Here is an 18,428-nt window from a genome sequence, read left to right as displayed (position 1 = left end):
GCAATTTTATGTTGAAATCTTATCATTTTTGTTTTCATATTTATGTTCATTCAAGTGTTTGGCAAAAACCAAAAAAGTTGAATTGCAATTCAATGTCAACACCAAATGATCAACAGACAATTAATGTGTATGTGAGTTGTAGAGACTGTCTATGGTACAGAACAAAAGACAAATGTTGACACACAATAGTGTAGACGCGCAGTCATACCTATCATGCTGTTGAGTGAGAGATTTTGAATATGCTTCTGGTTTGGAGCCAGCGGAGCTCCACAAAAGGACACTGGAGAGTAGAGTGGGGACAAACCTGAACTGCAACACAAGGTGTGAGAACAAATATTAATCTAATATATCATGAAACTACAACATGCTGTAATTATTCAATCAATGTAATGATATTTAAATTTGGAGGAAGATAAATGATTGTCTTTTCTTCATTAACCCAATCATAATTCTGTAATGAATTGACTTTGTTCCATAAAAAAATAATACTTGGTGACAATCTGATCCAATCAAATACCAATAGGTGTTTTTCTTCTAAGGAAATATTAAAATGATTGCTCCAAACTCAAATGCATCAAAATTATGTCTTCTTCATGAAGCATCACAAAGAAATGTTAATAATTATGTTCACCCTAAATCATACTTTGTATATGGAGTGATTTTTATGTGTACACCGATCACCAGAAAGTTTACAGATGTACCTAAAAGAAAATTGGCCTGGCATTTCATTTAATCGAATCTGTTTGTCTTCAGTGAGCTAAAAGCAGAGGATTTTTAAGACGTATTGAAACTAGGCTGTGCTACCATAATGTGAAGCTGTGAAAAACATGACATGCATTTTTATTTAATGCTGTCGCTGGGACTAATTTGCAGATATTAACTTGACAGTAGGCACAGGGAAACAAACAAAAAAAAAGAAAAATAGCCATAAAGCCTCAACAGAAGATTGGTAATATCCTATCAAAGAAAAATGAGATAGCTTAATTCCCTGCATGGCCTACCTGTGACAGTCACTAAGAACCCTAAATTTAGGTCAGAGGATTATACAATTTTTAGGGAAGTTTATCTTTGGCGCCTGAAAAAGTATTGCAGAAATATTGAGTAGTGTGAGTGTGTGCGTGTGTGTGTGTACTTGTGTACCTTGGATTGGTGATAGCTCTGCCTGTGAAGGCTTTAAGCTCCCATAGCATGACTCTACCATCGCTAACCATGAGAGCAGCATTGTTTTCGTTGACAGGGCAGATAACCATGCGGTATGGACGGACAGTCTTGGTGACACGGATAGCATCGCACTGAGAGCGAAGGTCATAAACAAGCTCCTGGGTACTCTGTTCTGGGTCTTAGAAAGAAGAATAATTGATGTAAGTGTGACTGAAAAGTGGACAAAAAGAGTCTGAAAAGAAAAGATGAATGGCAAGCATAATGTTGGGCATGTGTATACAGGGAGACAAGTATGGGATAAGGCATTGATTTGTTAATGAAAAAAAAAAGAAGGCAAGAAAATAAATGGGAGTAGATAGTAAAAAAAAAAAAAAAAAAAAGTAAGCGTGAGAGGAAATGAGAATAGGAAAATAAAGCAAGAGAGGCTTAGAGAGATAAGTACCAGGAACAGAAATATGTGCTTAAATCAGGGAGGGAGAGACTCATAAAAGAAAATGTCCGGGAAGCAAGAAAAGACGCTGGAGAGATCAGCAAGGAAGAAATAAGTGGAGAGGGGAGAGACAGAGACATTTGCTGAGACAATAGACTCCCATTGGCCTGTAACACTAAGCCAAAGATAAATGAGATAGTAAGAGTCTGAATGCCCACTGGAGCATAGAGAAAAAGGCTTCAGGCTCTGACTGCACAATACGACGGGCTGAATAAATGAAGAGGAGAAGAAAGTGTTGCGGTGAGTGAGGGTTGTCATTGAGCATACAACAAATGACGCCCACTTTATATATGAGAGAAAACATACCTGTTGCTGCTGATCCTTCTTCAAGAGATGCAGTGGATCGACACACGCGAAGGGTGATACACCCGTTCTCATGGAGGCAGTACAGGGCATCCCTCTGGGCGCAGGGGATAACCTGAGAGTTGAGGTATAGACGGCCCACGTTATCATTCTCCATTCTTGTTATTGTCACAATTAAATGTGTTCATGTTCAACACCCTCACGGGTTCATAAAAATATTTTCTATGGCACTGCAGTCAGTTTCATTGATAGTTACAAAAACAAACCAATAAACAACAGCATAAACTTTAAAATGTCCTTCTGAGGGAAGCCGTAACTACAAAGTGGACCATGACAAAAACGAGAAACCCTTTGAGAATCCCTCCTCTACTAATAACATGACATCCTTAAATGAACCGAGTCTTTTGAAAAGCTCTTCACTGTAAAAGTGGGAATCGAGTCTTGATAAAACCAGTTAATTCCCTCCCCCAACCCAACCAGGAACCAAGCAGACAGGGGAGGTTTGGTTTTAGTTGGTTGGTTTCAAATTTTAAGCAGTAGGGGGCAGTCAAGTGCGAAATGTGTGAAGTCCAGAAGAGGAAAAAAATTAAAAAGAACAAAAAGTTAATGACCTCCAAACAGGCAGCGCCATTCACATGCTTACACATGAAATATTGTTGAAGCATTGTCTGTAAGTGACTTAAAGCAGCGGGCCCCAACAACAAGGTCCACGGCCCGGTACCAGTCTGTGGATCAACTGGTACCGGGCCACGTGGGCCGCACCTGAAATAATGTTTGGGAACTGAATTAGTTTAACATTTCATTCATTTGTACTTCGTTTGGCATGATCTTTGTTTTTTGGCGCCACTTCTGGCCACTGTTGATATTACATAGTGAGAAGGATGTGCTTTTGAGAGCAGTCAGTCGGTGACGCGTACCCGGTCCGCAATATAAATCCCAAGCGTTGACCGGTCCGTGGTGATAAAAAGGTTGCGGACCGCTGACTAAAAGGACACTATTAGAAGAGTATCGTAAATACTGTATACAAATAAGGATATGTGTGAACTAACTACTGTTGACCTTGAATGGTAATCCCTAGTGTACAAATGCTAACTGTGATTTGCTAACTAATTGGCATAACCACATTTTGACATTGGATAATAAAAGCTTAAGTACAGTGGACCTCCGGACTACGGCGTTCCTGGCTTACGATTTTTTTTCACGTTACGATGTGGAATACTAAGTTTTTCATCCCCTCTTTAAGGTATTTATCCCGCTTTACGATTAACATCAACAACTGTCATGACCTATGGGGTTAGTTGTGTTTTGTTGTTTTGCCTTCCTCTTGAGGCGTTTTTAGGTAGTTGCTCTGATTTTCTGTTGGCGTCAAACTGCGTCCCCTCAACACATCACTACAATGCTGGTCTGCTATTGTTCGGCGTCCCTAAGATACTGGTCTACTATTGGTCAGCGCACAGGGTCACAAAGAAGGCTGCCTAAAGACTTGATCTCGTGTTAAAATGCTTTCAATATCTTATTTATTATGCATTTTTAGTGCTTAATTCAAACTTGAATTGATTATCCATGAGTGACAAGATTGCTAGTGATGTGAAAGAGAGAAGTAAGAACATGATTTATATGGAAATAAAAAGGGACATAATCAAGAAATACAAAGAAAGCTAAGCTAGCCTAACCTAGGCTAACCTTACGAGGGAATATGGCCATAACAAGCGCCACTCAAAGGTAAATAAATCCTTTACGTATTTTATATTTATGATGTTATTTGATGGTATGCATGTATATTATAAATAAGTAGCACTTACTATAATATTTTGATTCCAATTTTTAATATGCATATACAATTTTTATGTTTTTACTTGGGATTTTACACGTATTAGCTAATTAACATAGGTCTGGAATGCCCACCACACCGCAAATTCATGTTACAATCCCAAACGCGAAACGGATTTATTTTGTAAACCGGGGGCCCACTTTATCCACTCAATAACTATGAATGACTAGTTATATCCACTCACTTCATTTCACATTCAATCTTAGTAGATGTATAAAAAGATACATAAAATACCATACATTTCATTTATTTTTGGGTTGCTGATATCTAAATTATTCAATGGATTAATCAATCTAAAAAGGTTCAGTAGTGACAGCCTTAAATGTGATAGCGTTTGTGAAAACATATGAGATGCATTGTACACACTTGTGCTTGACAATGTATGTAACGTTTTCAGCATATTTATTTTCTTATGCTCTAAAGAGAGTAAACAAGTATCAAATACTGTATGTAATGTTATCCTTTTTCTTGGTCAAAATGAGGCGGTTTTGCACAATTCCAAACAACCCCAACGTACTGCTTACTATGACATGAATTCAGCCCACGTCATTAAAACTTAAAATATTTTATAAGACATTAATGTGCCAAATCCTTAACTTTTAAAAGTGACACAAATTGTGAAGCATCACCAGTCCCAGTGTTTATATGTTAAAACAAATATTTTAAAATATGCTAACAAAAACAAAAGACCCAGTCTTCTGAACAGCTACTTTTGTGAATGCCGTCCTTTAAGAGCCAGAGGTTCCATCACTCTACATTAAACTATGCTTAAGATTTACCATATGTCATTTAAATTTGCTGTGTTGCTAGAATTGGAAAACACTTTTGAGAATAGGAGTTCTTGACTATGCAAAGTGTCTTATCATGCCCCAGACAGACTGTCTCAATGACAAAATCAGGGGTCACCAACATTGTTCCCATAGGCACCAGGTAACCCTGAAGGACCTCATTAGCTGGACGCTGGCCTACTCTAAAAACTGCTCACAGTGAAAAGATATTATGACTTTCTGGTAAGGTTGACTATTTGAAAATGTAAGCACTTACAGCAATTCCTAAAGATAAAGTGTGGCAATTTTTTTCCTAATCATTTGTAATTACAATGAGAAATTATTCCCACATACTTTAAAGTGATGAATATAATTGTGAAAAATAACAAATAGCAAAATTAAAGGTAATTTGAGCGGGGAAAATTTATTTTGGAAGTGTGTATTAAACTTGTTTCTCTTGACAATAATCAGTCTCCAAAAAGCCTGAAATTAACCCACAACCTCTGAACCTCTGATGTGCAGTTGATGTGCTAACCAGTTGTCCACCATGCCATCGCAGTAGAAACCTCAAAGAGATATGGAATTAAATCAGTAGACACAAAACAAGAGAAACCCATACAATCCAGTAAGTTAACTGCACTACACTGCCTGTGGTACTTAGAAAAACTGTATGCAAATGTGATTTAGGTTGTGCTGTTTGTGTTAAGGCAAGCTTATAATAGCTTGACAAAACTATTTTGTCAAGACATCATGTACGCAACCATACGATGTGAAATTATGGCGTTGGCAGCGGCTGACAATCTCTCAATTTTTTTTTCATCAGATTCAGACTAATCTGAGTCAGCCCTGCAATTTGAATTTAAAGACTTTCTATCAGTATTTAAAATTGTGAGATGACTCAAGATTCATCAGAATCAAACCAAAAAATGGCACATGTTAAATGGGAGAGAGTAGCAGCCAAAGATTGCTTTCAATACCACCGCGCCATGTCTCCAACCCCTGCAACAACTATGGCTGCGCGTATTAGCAGTTATGACGTCTCAACAAATACTTTCCTCGAGTGATTATGTGCTTACTTTAATACAACGAATGAAACAAAAACTGATTTGGATGCAGCTTTTCCTGTTAAAACCTATATATGTTTTCTTCTGAGCACCACAGACATGCTTTGAGAGATAGTTTAAACTCCATTAAGAAATGTAACCTTCCCCCAAAGTTTCCTCTATTTTCAATTAGAATTCTGTTTTTTAGTTGAAAAACAATTTGACACCCAATGGTCGGTGGTGCTACTGAATCAAACTATTAGGATGAACAAGACATCAAGTGGAGGTACAATGTTTAGAATAATTTTCTGTGAACAGTGCAGCCATGCTCTGCTGGTTTCTCATTGCATTGTGATGTGGTGAGCAACTGAGATAGCGAAAACTATCATGAGTGCAGAGAGAGGGGTTGTCCTCTTGGAAAAGTCCTCAATATAAAAGATTACTATAAAACCTGGTGAAAAAAAAAAAAAAAAGACTAAAACAGTTTGTAAGGTGACGAAAAGATGGTGAAGTATAGAGCATGAATAACCACAACAGTAATGGTGCAGGCTCACCTTAGCTAACTGAACCATCGGGAGAATAACAACAGGTATTAAAACTTAGTTATGCAAGAGGTGTTTTATATCGGGTTCTTGTTCATAAAAAATGTTGTGGGCGAAAATAATTTGCTTGAATAATCAATGTGATTGGAAATTTAAATATATAAAGTAAGCCTGATTTATATAGAAGGTTAAATACACAAAACTTTGTTGATACAATTTTTCCAGCAATTTACAACTAAGGAGCCTCACCTGGATGAAGGGCACTCCAGAACGCTCAATGGCTACAACTCCCACAGTTTGGCTAAGCTCCAAGTCCAGGATGAGGATTTCTCTGGGGTAAAGCAGCAACATGTGGTTCCTTTTGGATGGCAGGTAAGACAGCTGCAAGCAGTCATTCAACGTAACTGCCTCTGCACTATGGACCACAAAGTTGAGAGGAACAATGGTAATGTAAGAAACGAGAGACAGAATTTGCAAAGGATCATTGCTTCACATTTTACACCAAGTTTCTACATCATATTCAGAAACACGTAGGACTGGAGCCTAACCAAAATGTCTTCAGGGTAAAAGGCTGACACCAACTTAAATCGGTGTGACGTGATCCTGCAGCAACTCCACAAGTCGGCTGTGTGAGCCACTAAACCACTATTGGTACACATATGTGACAGTGATGATCCTTTATGGTTTAACAACAATAGATCAAATATAGGATATATACAATACACTAATCTCAACTAGATCTCCATCTATGTTATTCTTTATTATTTTGAGCAGAAGTCCCTGTCCGACGGTCTGCGGCCTGGTTCCGGTCCGTGGATCAACTGATACCGGGCCTCACCAATTCAAACTATTGTCCGCATCTGAAATATATTTTATTTGGGAAAACCTTTTATTTTGAACAGTGGCTGGATTTTGAGGGATTTGTTTCAATCACTCACATAGAGGTAAAATGAGTAAGAAACAGATGTCTTTGGTAAGGTGAAAAGAACAAACCATGAGACAGGAGATGAGCTTACAACTTCGAAGAAAAAGAAAGCTTTTATCAGGCAATACAGGAGTCCTACTTGAAATAATGACTTCTCTCGGTAAGGACTTTGAGTGCAACTTTGGAGCCAAAAATGACCCACAAATTGACAGCAATGGATTCGCTACCTTTTTGTTACTGAACCAGATGAGCTCGCAAATGGTTGCAGCCTCAAAAGTATTTTCAAGACTATCGACGTCCCATCTGTGAGAGAGAGAGAAACAAGCTGAGGGCTTCCATTAGTTTGGCGTTAATGGCGAGCTCATTTTTATGATGCCTCCAGCTGATTCAATTATGCTGTGTGCACTGGTTAGAAAACATGGAAAGGAATTCCTTTTGACTTGTTTATCAATTGTATGTGTATACTGTATATACATACAGTATACTTACACACATATATATATATATATATATATATATATATATATATATATATATATATATACACATATACATATACACATATACACACATTATATATATATATATATATATATATATATATATATATATATATACATATATATACATATATATACATATATATATACATATACATATATATACATATATATATATATATATATATATACATATATACATATATATATATATATATATATACATATATACATATATATATATATATATATATATATATATATATATATATATATATATATATATATTTTTTTTTTTTTACAGGAGAAACGGGAAACATCCAAATGCAAATGAGATCATGATCATATGGTGAAAGTGATGAAGACAGAAATGACTTAAAAAAATAAATCAGAGATGCTGAGCTAACTTCACACGATGTGCATGGGGGGCCAGAAATGTCAGCGCCAGTAAAGACAGCGTCACAACAAACCTTTAAAGTCTTTGAGGTCTTACACGCAATGGCAGATGCAACAGATCCTCAGAGGGCAACACAAAAAAGAAGGGAAAAAAGGAAGATGGGGGCAAAACATTCAGCTGTCCAGTTCCAACATCATCATCAGTTTGAAGAAATACTGGCTATGTCAAACAAAGAAACTATCAGAGAAGCATTGATAAGCATAATAAGCAGTGGTGCTGTATGACATTAACAGCGGATTCTCGCACACTATCTTGCTTCTCTTCTCTGTATGCAGCATTTTGAAAGGTTTTGCCCACTTTGAGTATTTTTTTTGTGTTGCCAGAGAAACTGTGTGCTGTTCTTAGTCGGAACTTAGTCAGGAATCTGATAACAAGATGTCCCTGAATTATAAACCTCAACATAGACTTTAACATTTGACTGTGTGTGAAAACTGACTGCAAAGCTGAGAACTGAGAGCTAACCAAATGCTAACCACCAGCCTGCCTCGTGTATAATGAAGTAATTAAATGCATGTTTAAAAAGTCAGATGTTTTTTTCAAATCTGCCAGCAATCAAACATTGCTAAAGACCTGTGAGAGCCGTCACAGTAACACTGGCCTGTTAGATTTAAATGACACAAACAAGAAATGAATGTGATGAGAGAGAAAAGAGGAAGAGCGAACACAAGTATGTATGTGTGTGTATACGTGTGGGGTGCGTGCGTGTGTGTAAAGCTTATTGGCTGGCTGTGTTGACAGACTGCAGGGTGCTACTCTTATGAATAGCCCAGTGTAATAGGGAAAACGTTTCAAGCAGGGGAGCTGCCAAAAAAATAATGCTTGGTCCATATTTGTACTGTTTTTCTGTAAAAGGAATTTTACTCGTCAGCTACTTACTAATTTAAATGGCAACCCTTGCATGTCTTCTTAAAAGCTTTTAGGGCATCCTTCACCAGTCTTCAGGCAATTTATATTTGACCATTTTCTGATTTGTTTCACATGTTGAAATTTTTGAAACCATCTGCTTGGGGCCTGGGTGATAATTCATTACAAATATGTAGTGCATTACAATTCACATTAATAGAAATTACTAAGAAGTGTGAGTACCGATACCAAGATCTGATAACAGGCCAATACTTGGACTTATTTAGAGGTGTCGGTACTTGCGATAGGAGCTGCTACTAGTATTGGTCGCATTCTTGGCTAAAATAGAAAATAACCATTAACTTCATTAAATTTTAAAAATGATGACATGTTCAAATATGAAGGTCTTTATTTAAAATTATTTATCATTATGTTTGTGGGGAAATTTTGGATACCAAATGTTCGAGCAGTATCAGTACTTGGTCTGAAAATTGTGACTACTCATACAGGTTGAACACCCCAAGGAAATACCTCTGAAATAATGTTCAATAAAAAATATATAACTCAGAAAGCAAACTGTAACACCCCCAGCATTGTGCATGTTGTAGGCAGAAGCTACCTTGTGGCGTTAAAGATTTATGCCATAATTACAAGCACAAAAGAGGAAATTTTGAGCACAAAAATACCTAAATTCAGTCTATTTATCCTCCAGGTCCTTATATTGAATAGTTAGATTTTAGAGCACGCAATAATTATTGATAAACAAATGACATATCAGTACTTATATTTTGACACACTTTTAAGCCAAATCGCCCATCTCAACCATCTGCATTTGGGATTTGAAGCCATGTGTTTTATATAAGCTATACTTTTAGATTTGTACATTCAGTAAACTGACGAGTGATTTATGAAAAAACAAAAACATACTGTACATGTTGTACAATATAACACAGAATAATTTCGTAATTTCGACATTATATAAAACCCTTTAATTTTAAAGTAAGGCTACAAACTACATACATCAGGATTTGACACAAATTGTGTTTTAAAAATGGCACGTCAATTAGTAAATAGAACCATAAAGTAAATATATGATTTGTCCTACATATCATGAGGCTACAAAAATCTATTCAGATACTGTGTATTATCTTTGCTTTGGTGACCAGAAACTGTGCTTCTGTCAATGCTTGTTAACTCAAGTGGATATGGTTTACCCTCCCTTTAGGCATTGTCTACACTTAACCGGGGTTCTTGCAAACATAGGGTTAAAATGTCTCCTGTTAGTCCTATCTGCTATATGTGCTTGTTGTTTTTTTCACCCCATCAAAACCGAAGGTCTAAAAAAACTCAGGCCAAAGTGGAGATTTGCCTAACCCAACTGATTGGACAGAATTTGGTGACACAACTGCAGCCTACGACTTGGCATGCTTGTAAATTAATAAAACCACACTATGCAGATTTCTGTAGCAGTATTTTTTTTTCAATAAAGAAAGCTATGTGGATGATCTTTTTCTTTTTTTTTTTTAAACACACACAGAGGGGTATATTCAGGTTTAAAGAGCCCTGGTTACGTGTAGACAAGGTCTAAGTCAGTTCAGAATTTGAGTGCAAGGTGGTGTCTCTTACGTGGGTTTTTCATTGGTGATTAGCACTTTGACCTTGTTGAGAGCCTTCTTGGCACCGGTAGGAGGTGGGGCAGCTGTGGGTGTTGGCTTGGTGTGGGCGGGGCTTGCGTGCGGGCTTGCAATATAGACCTTTTTGCCTGCACTTCCTGGTGGTTTTGAGTGGGAAAAGTCTGTGATGAAGACTATACCTTCACTCGTCAACACTGTCAAACAAAGGTTAAAAAAAAAGATCACACTTTTCAGGAACGATCAGGTAATTAGACAACACTGCTTCAATAAAAAATGACCATATACGTACATGCCATGTTAGAAGGGTCAAATGGGTCAAAAGAGAAGGACAGAATGTTTTCAGCATAGCTTTTCTTCCACAGCTTGGTTCCCGTGTCTCCATTCCATAAAACAATGTAGTTAGGTGGATGCACGGCCAACAAAAGATCACGTGACACATCCTGATTCCATAGCCACTCCAAATCTGAAAGACAAAAAAAAAAAAGTCAATGTAGCCAGATAAGAACAGGCAGGAATGAAGAAGATGAATCCATGGTGTTTATAGCAGGACATATAGAGTGATGGCAATAGCACTGTAATGAAAACAAATCGCACAAAACTTAAGAGTTACTTGACAGAATAGATTGTTTTCTTGGCAGGTCTTGCTAGGGTAATGTTCTGCCCCAGGATAAAGAATCAATTTAGGCAGCGATAAAAAGGGAGGGTGGGGTGTCTCAATGATCTCTTACCCTGGATGGGTTTGGAGTGCTCTTGGATCTCACAATGGGCAGTGCCGCTAACAACATCCCACACTATTATCTTTCCAGAGGCATCTCCGGAGGCCAGTCGCAAACAGTAGGGTGAGCTCAAATTATGGTAGTAATTTTCTCTTGACCACTTTACCTAGAGGAAGAAATAACAACCCTTATTTGTAATTCTTGAAACGTAAGACACAAGCCATAATCGGGTGTAATTACTTGTGGGATATGCGCAACCAAAAAAAAAAAGATCTTGACACAATAATAAAGTATGGATGGCATAGCAAAAATTTACTCCAAAATGAATTACTGAATTTAATAATTGCATCACCATCTCACTTTTTGTTGGAAAAAATGGTGTAGGCATACTGTGTATGTAGAACAGATTTTGACACTAAGACAAATTAACGGGTTAGTGAAAATAATGTTTACTAGTACAAGGGGCTTAACATGTTTTTCTGCCAAATCATTAGCGAAGATCCCCGGTGAAACACTACAACAAAGCAAAAGCTACCCAGAGCTGCGCTGAGATCTGGATGCACAGAACTGTCTGACCTAACTTCTAATAAGCGGTAGGGCTTGTCAATTAACTGAAACTCCATTGTGATTTTAATTCTCAAAATGAGAAAAAAAAAAGTTATTATCAAAGTAAAATGATGTATGTGCCGAACAGTACAGTGACTGGTAGTTACAGACAGTGTGAAAGCACCCTGAATGCACCACGTTGTTGCAGCAAGTGTGTGACTTATATGTAACTCTGCCCTAAATAATCATGCTTTAAGCTTTTTAATTAAACCAATGTTGGAATTTGGAGAACCAAGCACACAAAACATAATGATATGCATTCCTTATTTAAATACAAGACAAACTTTGTATTCCAATCATCGTCAGCACTAATGTTAAAGTCAATGTATAATTGGGAAACTGGCATCAACACTTGGGGGTGATGTGCTTTTAAATAACAAATATCTGTCACACACAGATAACGAACATTATCACAGACTGTAGAAAAACATACAGACAATTAATGCAACAATATTCCAATTCCTAATCTGTGAGAAATTAGTTTTATTGATAGAGCTGATTTGCAACTTTCAACAAGCCACTACTTTCAGTTTGCATATTGTTTGCCTTCAATGGTTCATGAACTTTTTTCATACAAAACTCATGTTTCCCGATTGAATTGTTATAAAAGCATTATAAAGAATTCACCTCACAACAGAGGTCATCTTTGAGCTAATAATGTATTTGGGGGTTATTCATAATGACCTCACTGAAATGTGAGTAAATATGACCTTGACCGTTTAAATAAAATAAAATGGCAGGATGTTCAAGATCGAATAAATCACTGGAGATATATTATTGTGATTCCTCATTTCTCTTTAACTTGATGCAGAAACGTTGTTACTGCAGGGACTGCTCTAAACATTTTATTGCACAGTGAATGTTTACCATATATATCCACATAACTGTGGAGTGAGTCCATGCTGATGTTTGAGGCTTATTTGTGTGCAGCATTGCTTCAAATACAATACAAACTCATAATACAAGCTCATTAGTGGTTATACATACTGTATATTTTCTTATAAAATATGTTGGGTTGAACATGAGCAAGGGTGATTGGTCTGTGCATTTATTGTGTGCATATATTTATGACTTCAATGATCCGCAGTTGCCAGAAAACTGTGCAAGTGAAACTAACAAACCCGTAAATGGTAACAGAATTGTAAATTACAGTACGTGGTTTTGTCAAAATAATAGCACATATATTCCAGAATTAAAAAGATGGATGAGCCTGGATTGATTCTTCCTCTGAAAAGAGAACAAGATGAATTTTGAACAGACAGTAGATATTAAAATGTCAACACCTTTTTTTATTGTCCCCCCCCCCCCCCCCACACACACACACACACACACCTTATCCCTCCTTGTTTTTGGAAACTATTTGCATGATAGACTGGTCTCTAACCTCCGTAAAATGCTTATCATATAAATGTGCAATGAGTACAAACCAATATAACTGATATTTAAAAAGACAAAATGGTCAACGCATAATAATTATTCAAACAATTGATTATTTGTCTATTTTTTTTCTTTCCATATGGGAGTTAATTTGTCCCATTATCCACCATTCTATCATCCACAAAAAAATGCCTTTTGTTGTGACTGTGTAGTGAGAGATGGTCAACTGCTGCAGCGTATCCAAGATTAAATGTGTTTTGGAGTGAAAAACAAAACCCTTAGGCAGAGCTTCGCCTCTGATAACTATTGTTGAATTTAGGCCCCATTACTGTTTGTTTTAAAAACATGCACACACCCACAGATACATAATCAGTCTTTGGAGAGAATCTTCCACAAGATCAATAATGTCAGACAACAACTTTTTAGCTCAAGGTCAAACAACACTAACAATGGATAAATGATACCATGCTTTTAGGCGCTTTTAAGGTACTCTGCAAGCAGCTGTATCTAACTTAGCGCCCAGTGTTGCCCACTAGCTATGAAAAAAACTACCTTCGAACATATAGGTGACAGTGTGACAAAGATGCGATGCAGTTTGGAACTGGTTCATGTGACCTATAGTTTGCCACTGACTGATGAGACAAAAAAATCCATTACCTCAAAATCTGAGATCGCAATATTGGTTCAACAACACGACAAATCGCAACAATAAAAAAAAAAAAAAAAAAAAAAATCGCTCAGCCTCGAATCACCCAATCAAAATGTCCACCTAAATCTTTACCCTTTATTAGATCCCTCACTTCCTTTCAGGACAACATGCATGTATGCATTTTGTAGCCGGGTACTTGAGGAAGAGCTTACAGTACCTTGACCACATTGGACTTGTGTTTTTCCAACACCTGGATGGTCTGTGATGTTTTTGGGTCGATAATGAGAATGCTAGAGTGACATCCTTGAGCTATCAGCCCCTGCCAGCCCCTGGAAAAAAATCAGCAGAATATGGAGTTAAAAATTTAGTAGTAATTTTTTATCTGGTCAAACCAGATCAATGGTTAAAATAAAAAAAAAATCACATACTAAAAGAGAAACCAGCGTATTTAAAGTACATTAGCTAGCAAACTAACAATATAATCACATTCCCTGGCTTAAAAAAATACCCGTTAGAATCACAACCAATTCATGCACAGCCCTATCAAGAACGTACAATTAGCCTAAAAAAAACGGAATTACACATATTACAAAAGAGTGGATGCAATAAGTTATTCGTCCATGCTTAAAAGCAATTTCGTCCCGCATCACGCCTCATAAAGTGTAGCGTTTTGAGTCTTTCAGAATAAAAACACTTAAAGCTTATTCAAATAAATATTACCATCTGGCCCATCTGCTCAATGAGTGCCCAATGGCTGTGTACGTTTCAGTACCACATTACAATAACGGCAGAATGTCAATATTTATCTATCATATTAATTGGTCCAAAAAAATAAATAAATAAAACAATAGTAGTAATAATGGTAGTAAACTTATATCACCATCAAGGTGACATATATGCATATTTGGCCCTCATGGGCTTCCATAGCTTCCGGAGTCTAGCAGAGCATGGCTACGGCTAAATAAAATAAACGATCTAAAAGAAGGAGTTGTATAGTCCATGATTTGGGAGTCGTTTTGTGGTTCGTGGCAACAGACGTAGAGCAATTACTGCTGCAACGATGGTTCACACACACTCATCTTGGCAACTAAATCAGAGGCACCCACCCAACCAAGTATGTAACATGTCAACCTTTGTGAGGGGAACAAGACTGCCTCATCCAACAAACTGCTACTAAAAAGTAGCTCACCAAGGAGGAGTCATTCACACACATATACATATACATATATATATATATATATATATATATATATATATATATATATATATATATATATATATATATATATATATATATATACATATATACATATATATATATATATACATATATATATATATATATATATATATATATATATATATATATATATAGTTAATCTGGAAGGCTGCGCAATATTTCCGTTTCCTGTTTTTACCTTCCCGAGACTGATTGGCTGTCTTGCATCACGTTTTGTGTCCCGTCGCACCAAACACACCCAAAAGATGTTGCCCTATCACTCACTATATGCTATATATGCCCAATCACGCAAACAGTTTTGACTGCAATTCAAATAGATCACTTGTTACCCCATCCACATAGTTGATCTGAACCAAGCATGATTTATTTTCCCAAACCATGGAGAGCCACAACATGAGGATGAAAGAGGCACATGCGGCTCCGGAGCAACAGGTTGCCGACCCCGGGGACTAGACCATAAAATTGTCTTGTTTGATCAAAAACGCTCAGTAACATTATCCTTTTTTGAAATTGTATTTTGAGAGCTAGTTTGAAAGATCCAAAAACGGCAGAGCATCATAACTTGATTTTGATTGGTAAAGGTTCGTCCAATAATCTACTAGAAGTGGGTGACTTCATCAAAATACAGTACAGTGGGCCCCCGGGTTACGAACTTAATCCGTTCAGCGGCTACGCTCGTAACTCGAACTGCTCGTATAACGGGCAATCCAAACCCATGTTAATTCGTGAATGCGTGCAACGCGTGCAAAAACTTTAGGTAAAATAATCACGACTTTATACACATTTTAAAATTAAGTGACATAATCTACTGTACAGTTACATTAAATAACATTTACAAAGGAATAAAGACGGAGGCGGAGGAGAGCAGAGACCAACGCGCAGCGTCAACACGGCGACGTAGATATGCTATTGCTCTTACAATGTCACAGTGACTCTTTCAGTCAAGGTGTAAATCACGGAGAAGCAAAAACATCATCCTCTTACTTCTTCCTTTATCACTACAAGTAATTTTAGAAGCTATGTCTAACAGATAAAGTTTGCAAAGTCTTCACAACATTCCTCCCTTCCGTTTTTCACTCATTTTCTCTCCTTCCTTCCATCCTGTGCCATCAAGCTAGATAAAGGCGTTCGGCCAATAGCATATCGGCATTTCTGTGATTGACGTGTGACGCCGGCCAATAGCATCTCCGTGAGTGAGACCGGGTGACCTTAATCGACCAATAGCATATTGGCATCTCCGTGACTGACTGATACTTATTCGCACTTTTTTTTTTAAACGGTTGGAATGTATTGACAATTAATTTAAAAAGAAAACAAATTTAAACCAATGACAATTCTTTGTCCTGCAATCGGCACATTTAATTTCATGTCAGCTGTTTTTCCCTTTAGCTGTACAAACACTACACTTAAATGGTAAAATATTTAAACACCATGAGTGAGACAGTCACTGTGACGTTATAAGACCAATAGCGTTCACATTACTGCCACAAGTATCTACTGATGATATGGATGACGCAACTGCTAGTTATGTTGACACAGTTAAGCGAGAATATATTTACATACTCAATGGCCGGCATGTCGGACTGCTCGTAAGGCAAAAGGTTTGTTCGTAAGTGGGGGACAAAAATCTCCGTGATCCACGCTCATAAGGCGAATTGTTCGTAAATCAGGGTGTTCGTAAACCGGGGGCCGACTGTATATTCATTGGTTTAGCCACGCAAACGTGTCATATCCTTCAATATGCTGCTTAGGTTTGAAGAGGTTAAGACAAAGACCTCCCACTTATGCGCCATACATACCAAACATGGTTGAAAAAAAACAAAACAGCAATTGTCGCCTAAATGTTTTCAATGACGCAGCTTGATGAGTTAACTCTGCAAGCAGTCAATCATATTCTGCTCCATTTAAATGCCCCCTTAAAAAAAATCTTTACAGGATATAGACAGCGGTTGTAGAAATGCCATGGTTAACTGTCAATCCAGTTTCAGACCATGCCTAGCATGAATGTAAGAATATTCTCCTCATAAATACACACACAAAATAGAGGCAAATACTGGCATTGTAGTGACTCGGACAAAGGTGCAAAGTGTTAGGGTTAGTGTCAGGTGTTAGGGCATCCCTAATATTTGACAAGAAATTACAGTTTTGCTCCTGTGTGCTTAGTCAAGCAATTTATTCACATATACTTTATTTGGTCATAGAGAATATGTTTTTTCTGTTTAAAATGTTTTGACCAATAAGAAAATTTTAATGAAGCCCAAACAACATTTTTTAGGCAATATTGTGGTAATGCTACAAATTGTATGATCACAAGACATGCTTATATGTTCAACTTGAAGGCTCTTGATTACAGAAATATTTGTCACAGCTGCAGTTCTGGAGGTGTGAGTGTGCATAAAAAAACGGAATATTCAATACTTAATGTCTTCATGATTTTCATTAGACTTGTGAAAGTTACTTTTCTCAGTTGCCCTTTCTTCCAGTTGTCGTGATTTTTTACTATTAGTATCGCATAAGTATTTAGACCAGTATAATGACATTTTTTACGAGAACAACAACAGCTTGTTTCCTACATACATCTTTTATTACATCTCTGAACAAGGACGAGGCTTCATGAATCCATCAGGCCCAGTAGTAAAAAAATCTATCACATGACACAAGGAGTCTTCGTTGAGTGCGGGTTTTCAACAATCGTCATATCACAAAACGGTCAACAACTAATAAAACGGGCACCATAGTAGACTAAGAAACTAGAAACAGTAAAGGAAATTGTATCAAATCCAGAAAGGAACACGATGAAAACAATGTAAACATTGTCGCTTCCGATCAATGTATCAATGCATGCTAACAAAACAACTACAGTACTTACCAATCTACTGCGCTTTTATTCTGCAAATTTAGAGTGCCAGTCAACGTCCGAGCCGCGAGTTTGATGTTGACAGTGTATGGAATCATAATTATTGATCAATGCTTGCACGTCATTCACGCTTGTTGGTCGAAAGCTGTGAAAATTGACGAGCTTCCTGGCTGGGAGATGTTTTGGAATAGAACAGGAAGTGGAGGGGTGTGACGTTGAATGCAGTGTCGTGCGGGAGCAAAATCCCAACTTCGCTAAGGTTCCTAAAAATTTCTAAGTGGTGCGCATTTGAAGATTTGAGAAAGACTCTTTATTTTCATGACTATTTACATTGTAGAATCTCACTGAAGGCATCAAAACTACAAAGATTCAATAACATTTTGGTGAGGTTCCGAAGAAAAATGGCGCAGCTACAGGAATACAAACGTTTTTAATGCACTTATTTTGAGTTATTTTGCACTTATTTGGTTGGAATTTCGGTTATAAA

General features: G+C 37.1%; 1 protein-coding gene across 2 annotated transcripts in view; it reads right to left on the bottom strand.

Moving 5' to 3' along the window:
* The window catches only part of wdr11 (WD repeat domain 11), a 48,600-nt gene extending 30,481 nt beyond the window's left edge, over positions 1-18,119 (bottom strand). Inside the window, exons 1-9 of one of the 2 annotated variants that reach the window (XM_088422095.1) lie at positions 17,954-18,119; positions 14,062-14,173; positions 11,225-11,378; positions 10,786-10,959; positions 10,489-10,690; positions 6,387-6,552; positions 1,958-2,069; positions 1,141-1,339; positions 209-309 (exon numbers count right to left, since the gene is read on the bottom strand). In XM_088422095.1, coding sequence (XP_088278221.1) covers positions 209-309; positions 1,141-1,339; positions 1,958-2,069; positions 6,387-6,552; positions 10,489-10,690; positions 10,786-10,959; positions 11,225-11,378; positions 14,062-14,173; positions 17,954-18,039 — 1,306 coding nt within the window. In that variant the 5' untranslated portion in view covers positions 18,040-18,119. The remainder of the gene's footprint in view (positions 1-208; positions 310-1,140; positions 1,340-1,957; positions 2,070-6,386; positions 6,553-10,488; positions 10,691-10,785; positions 10,960-11,224; positions 11,379-14,061; positions 14,174-17,953) is intronic. The other variant, XM_088422096.1, reaches the window with a different exon arrangement.
* Positions 18,120-18,428: the final 309 nt, after the last annotated feature.

Source organism: Hippichthys cyanospilos, chromosome 8 (assembly GCF_059441005.1).
Source record: "Hippichthys cyanospilos isolate Australia breed blue-spotted pipefish chromosome 8, RoL_Hcya_1.0, whole genome shotgun sequence".
NCBI classification, from domain to species: domain Eukaryota; kingdom Metazoa; phylum Chordata; class Actinopteri; order Syngnathiformes; family Syngnathidae; genus Hippichthys; species Hippichthys cyanospilos.
This window is presented reverse-complemented; position numbering and strand designations above follow the sequence as displayed.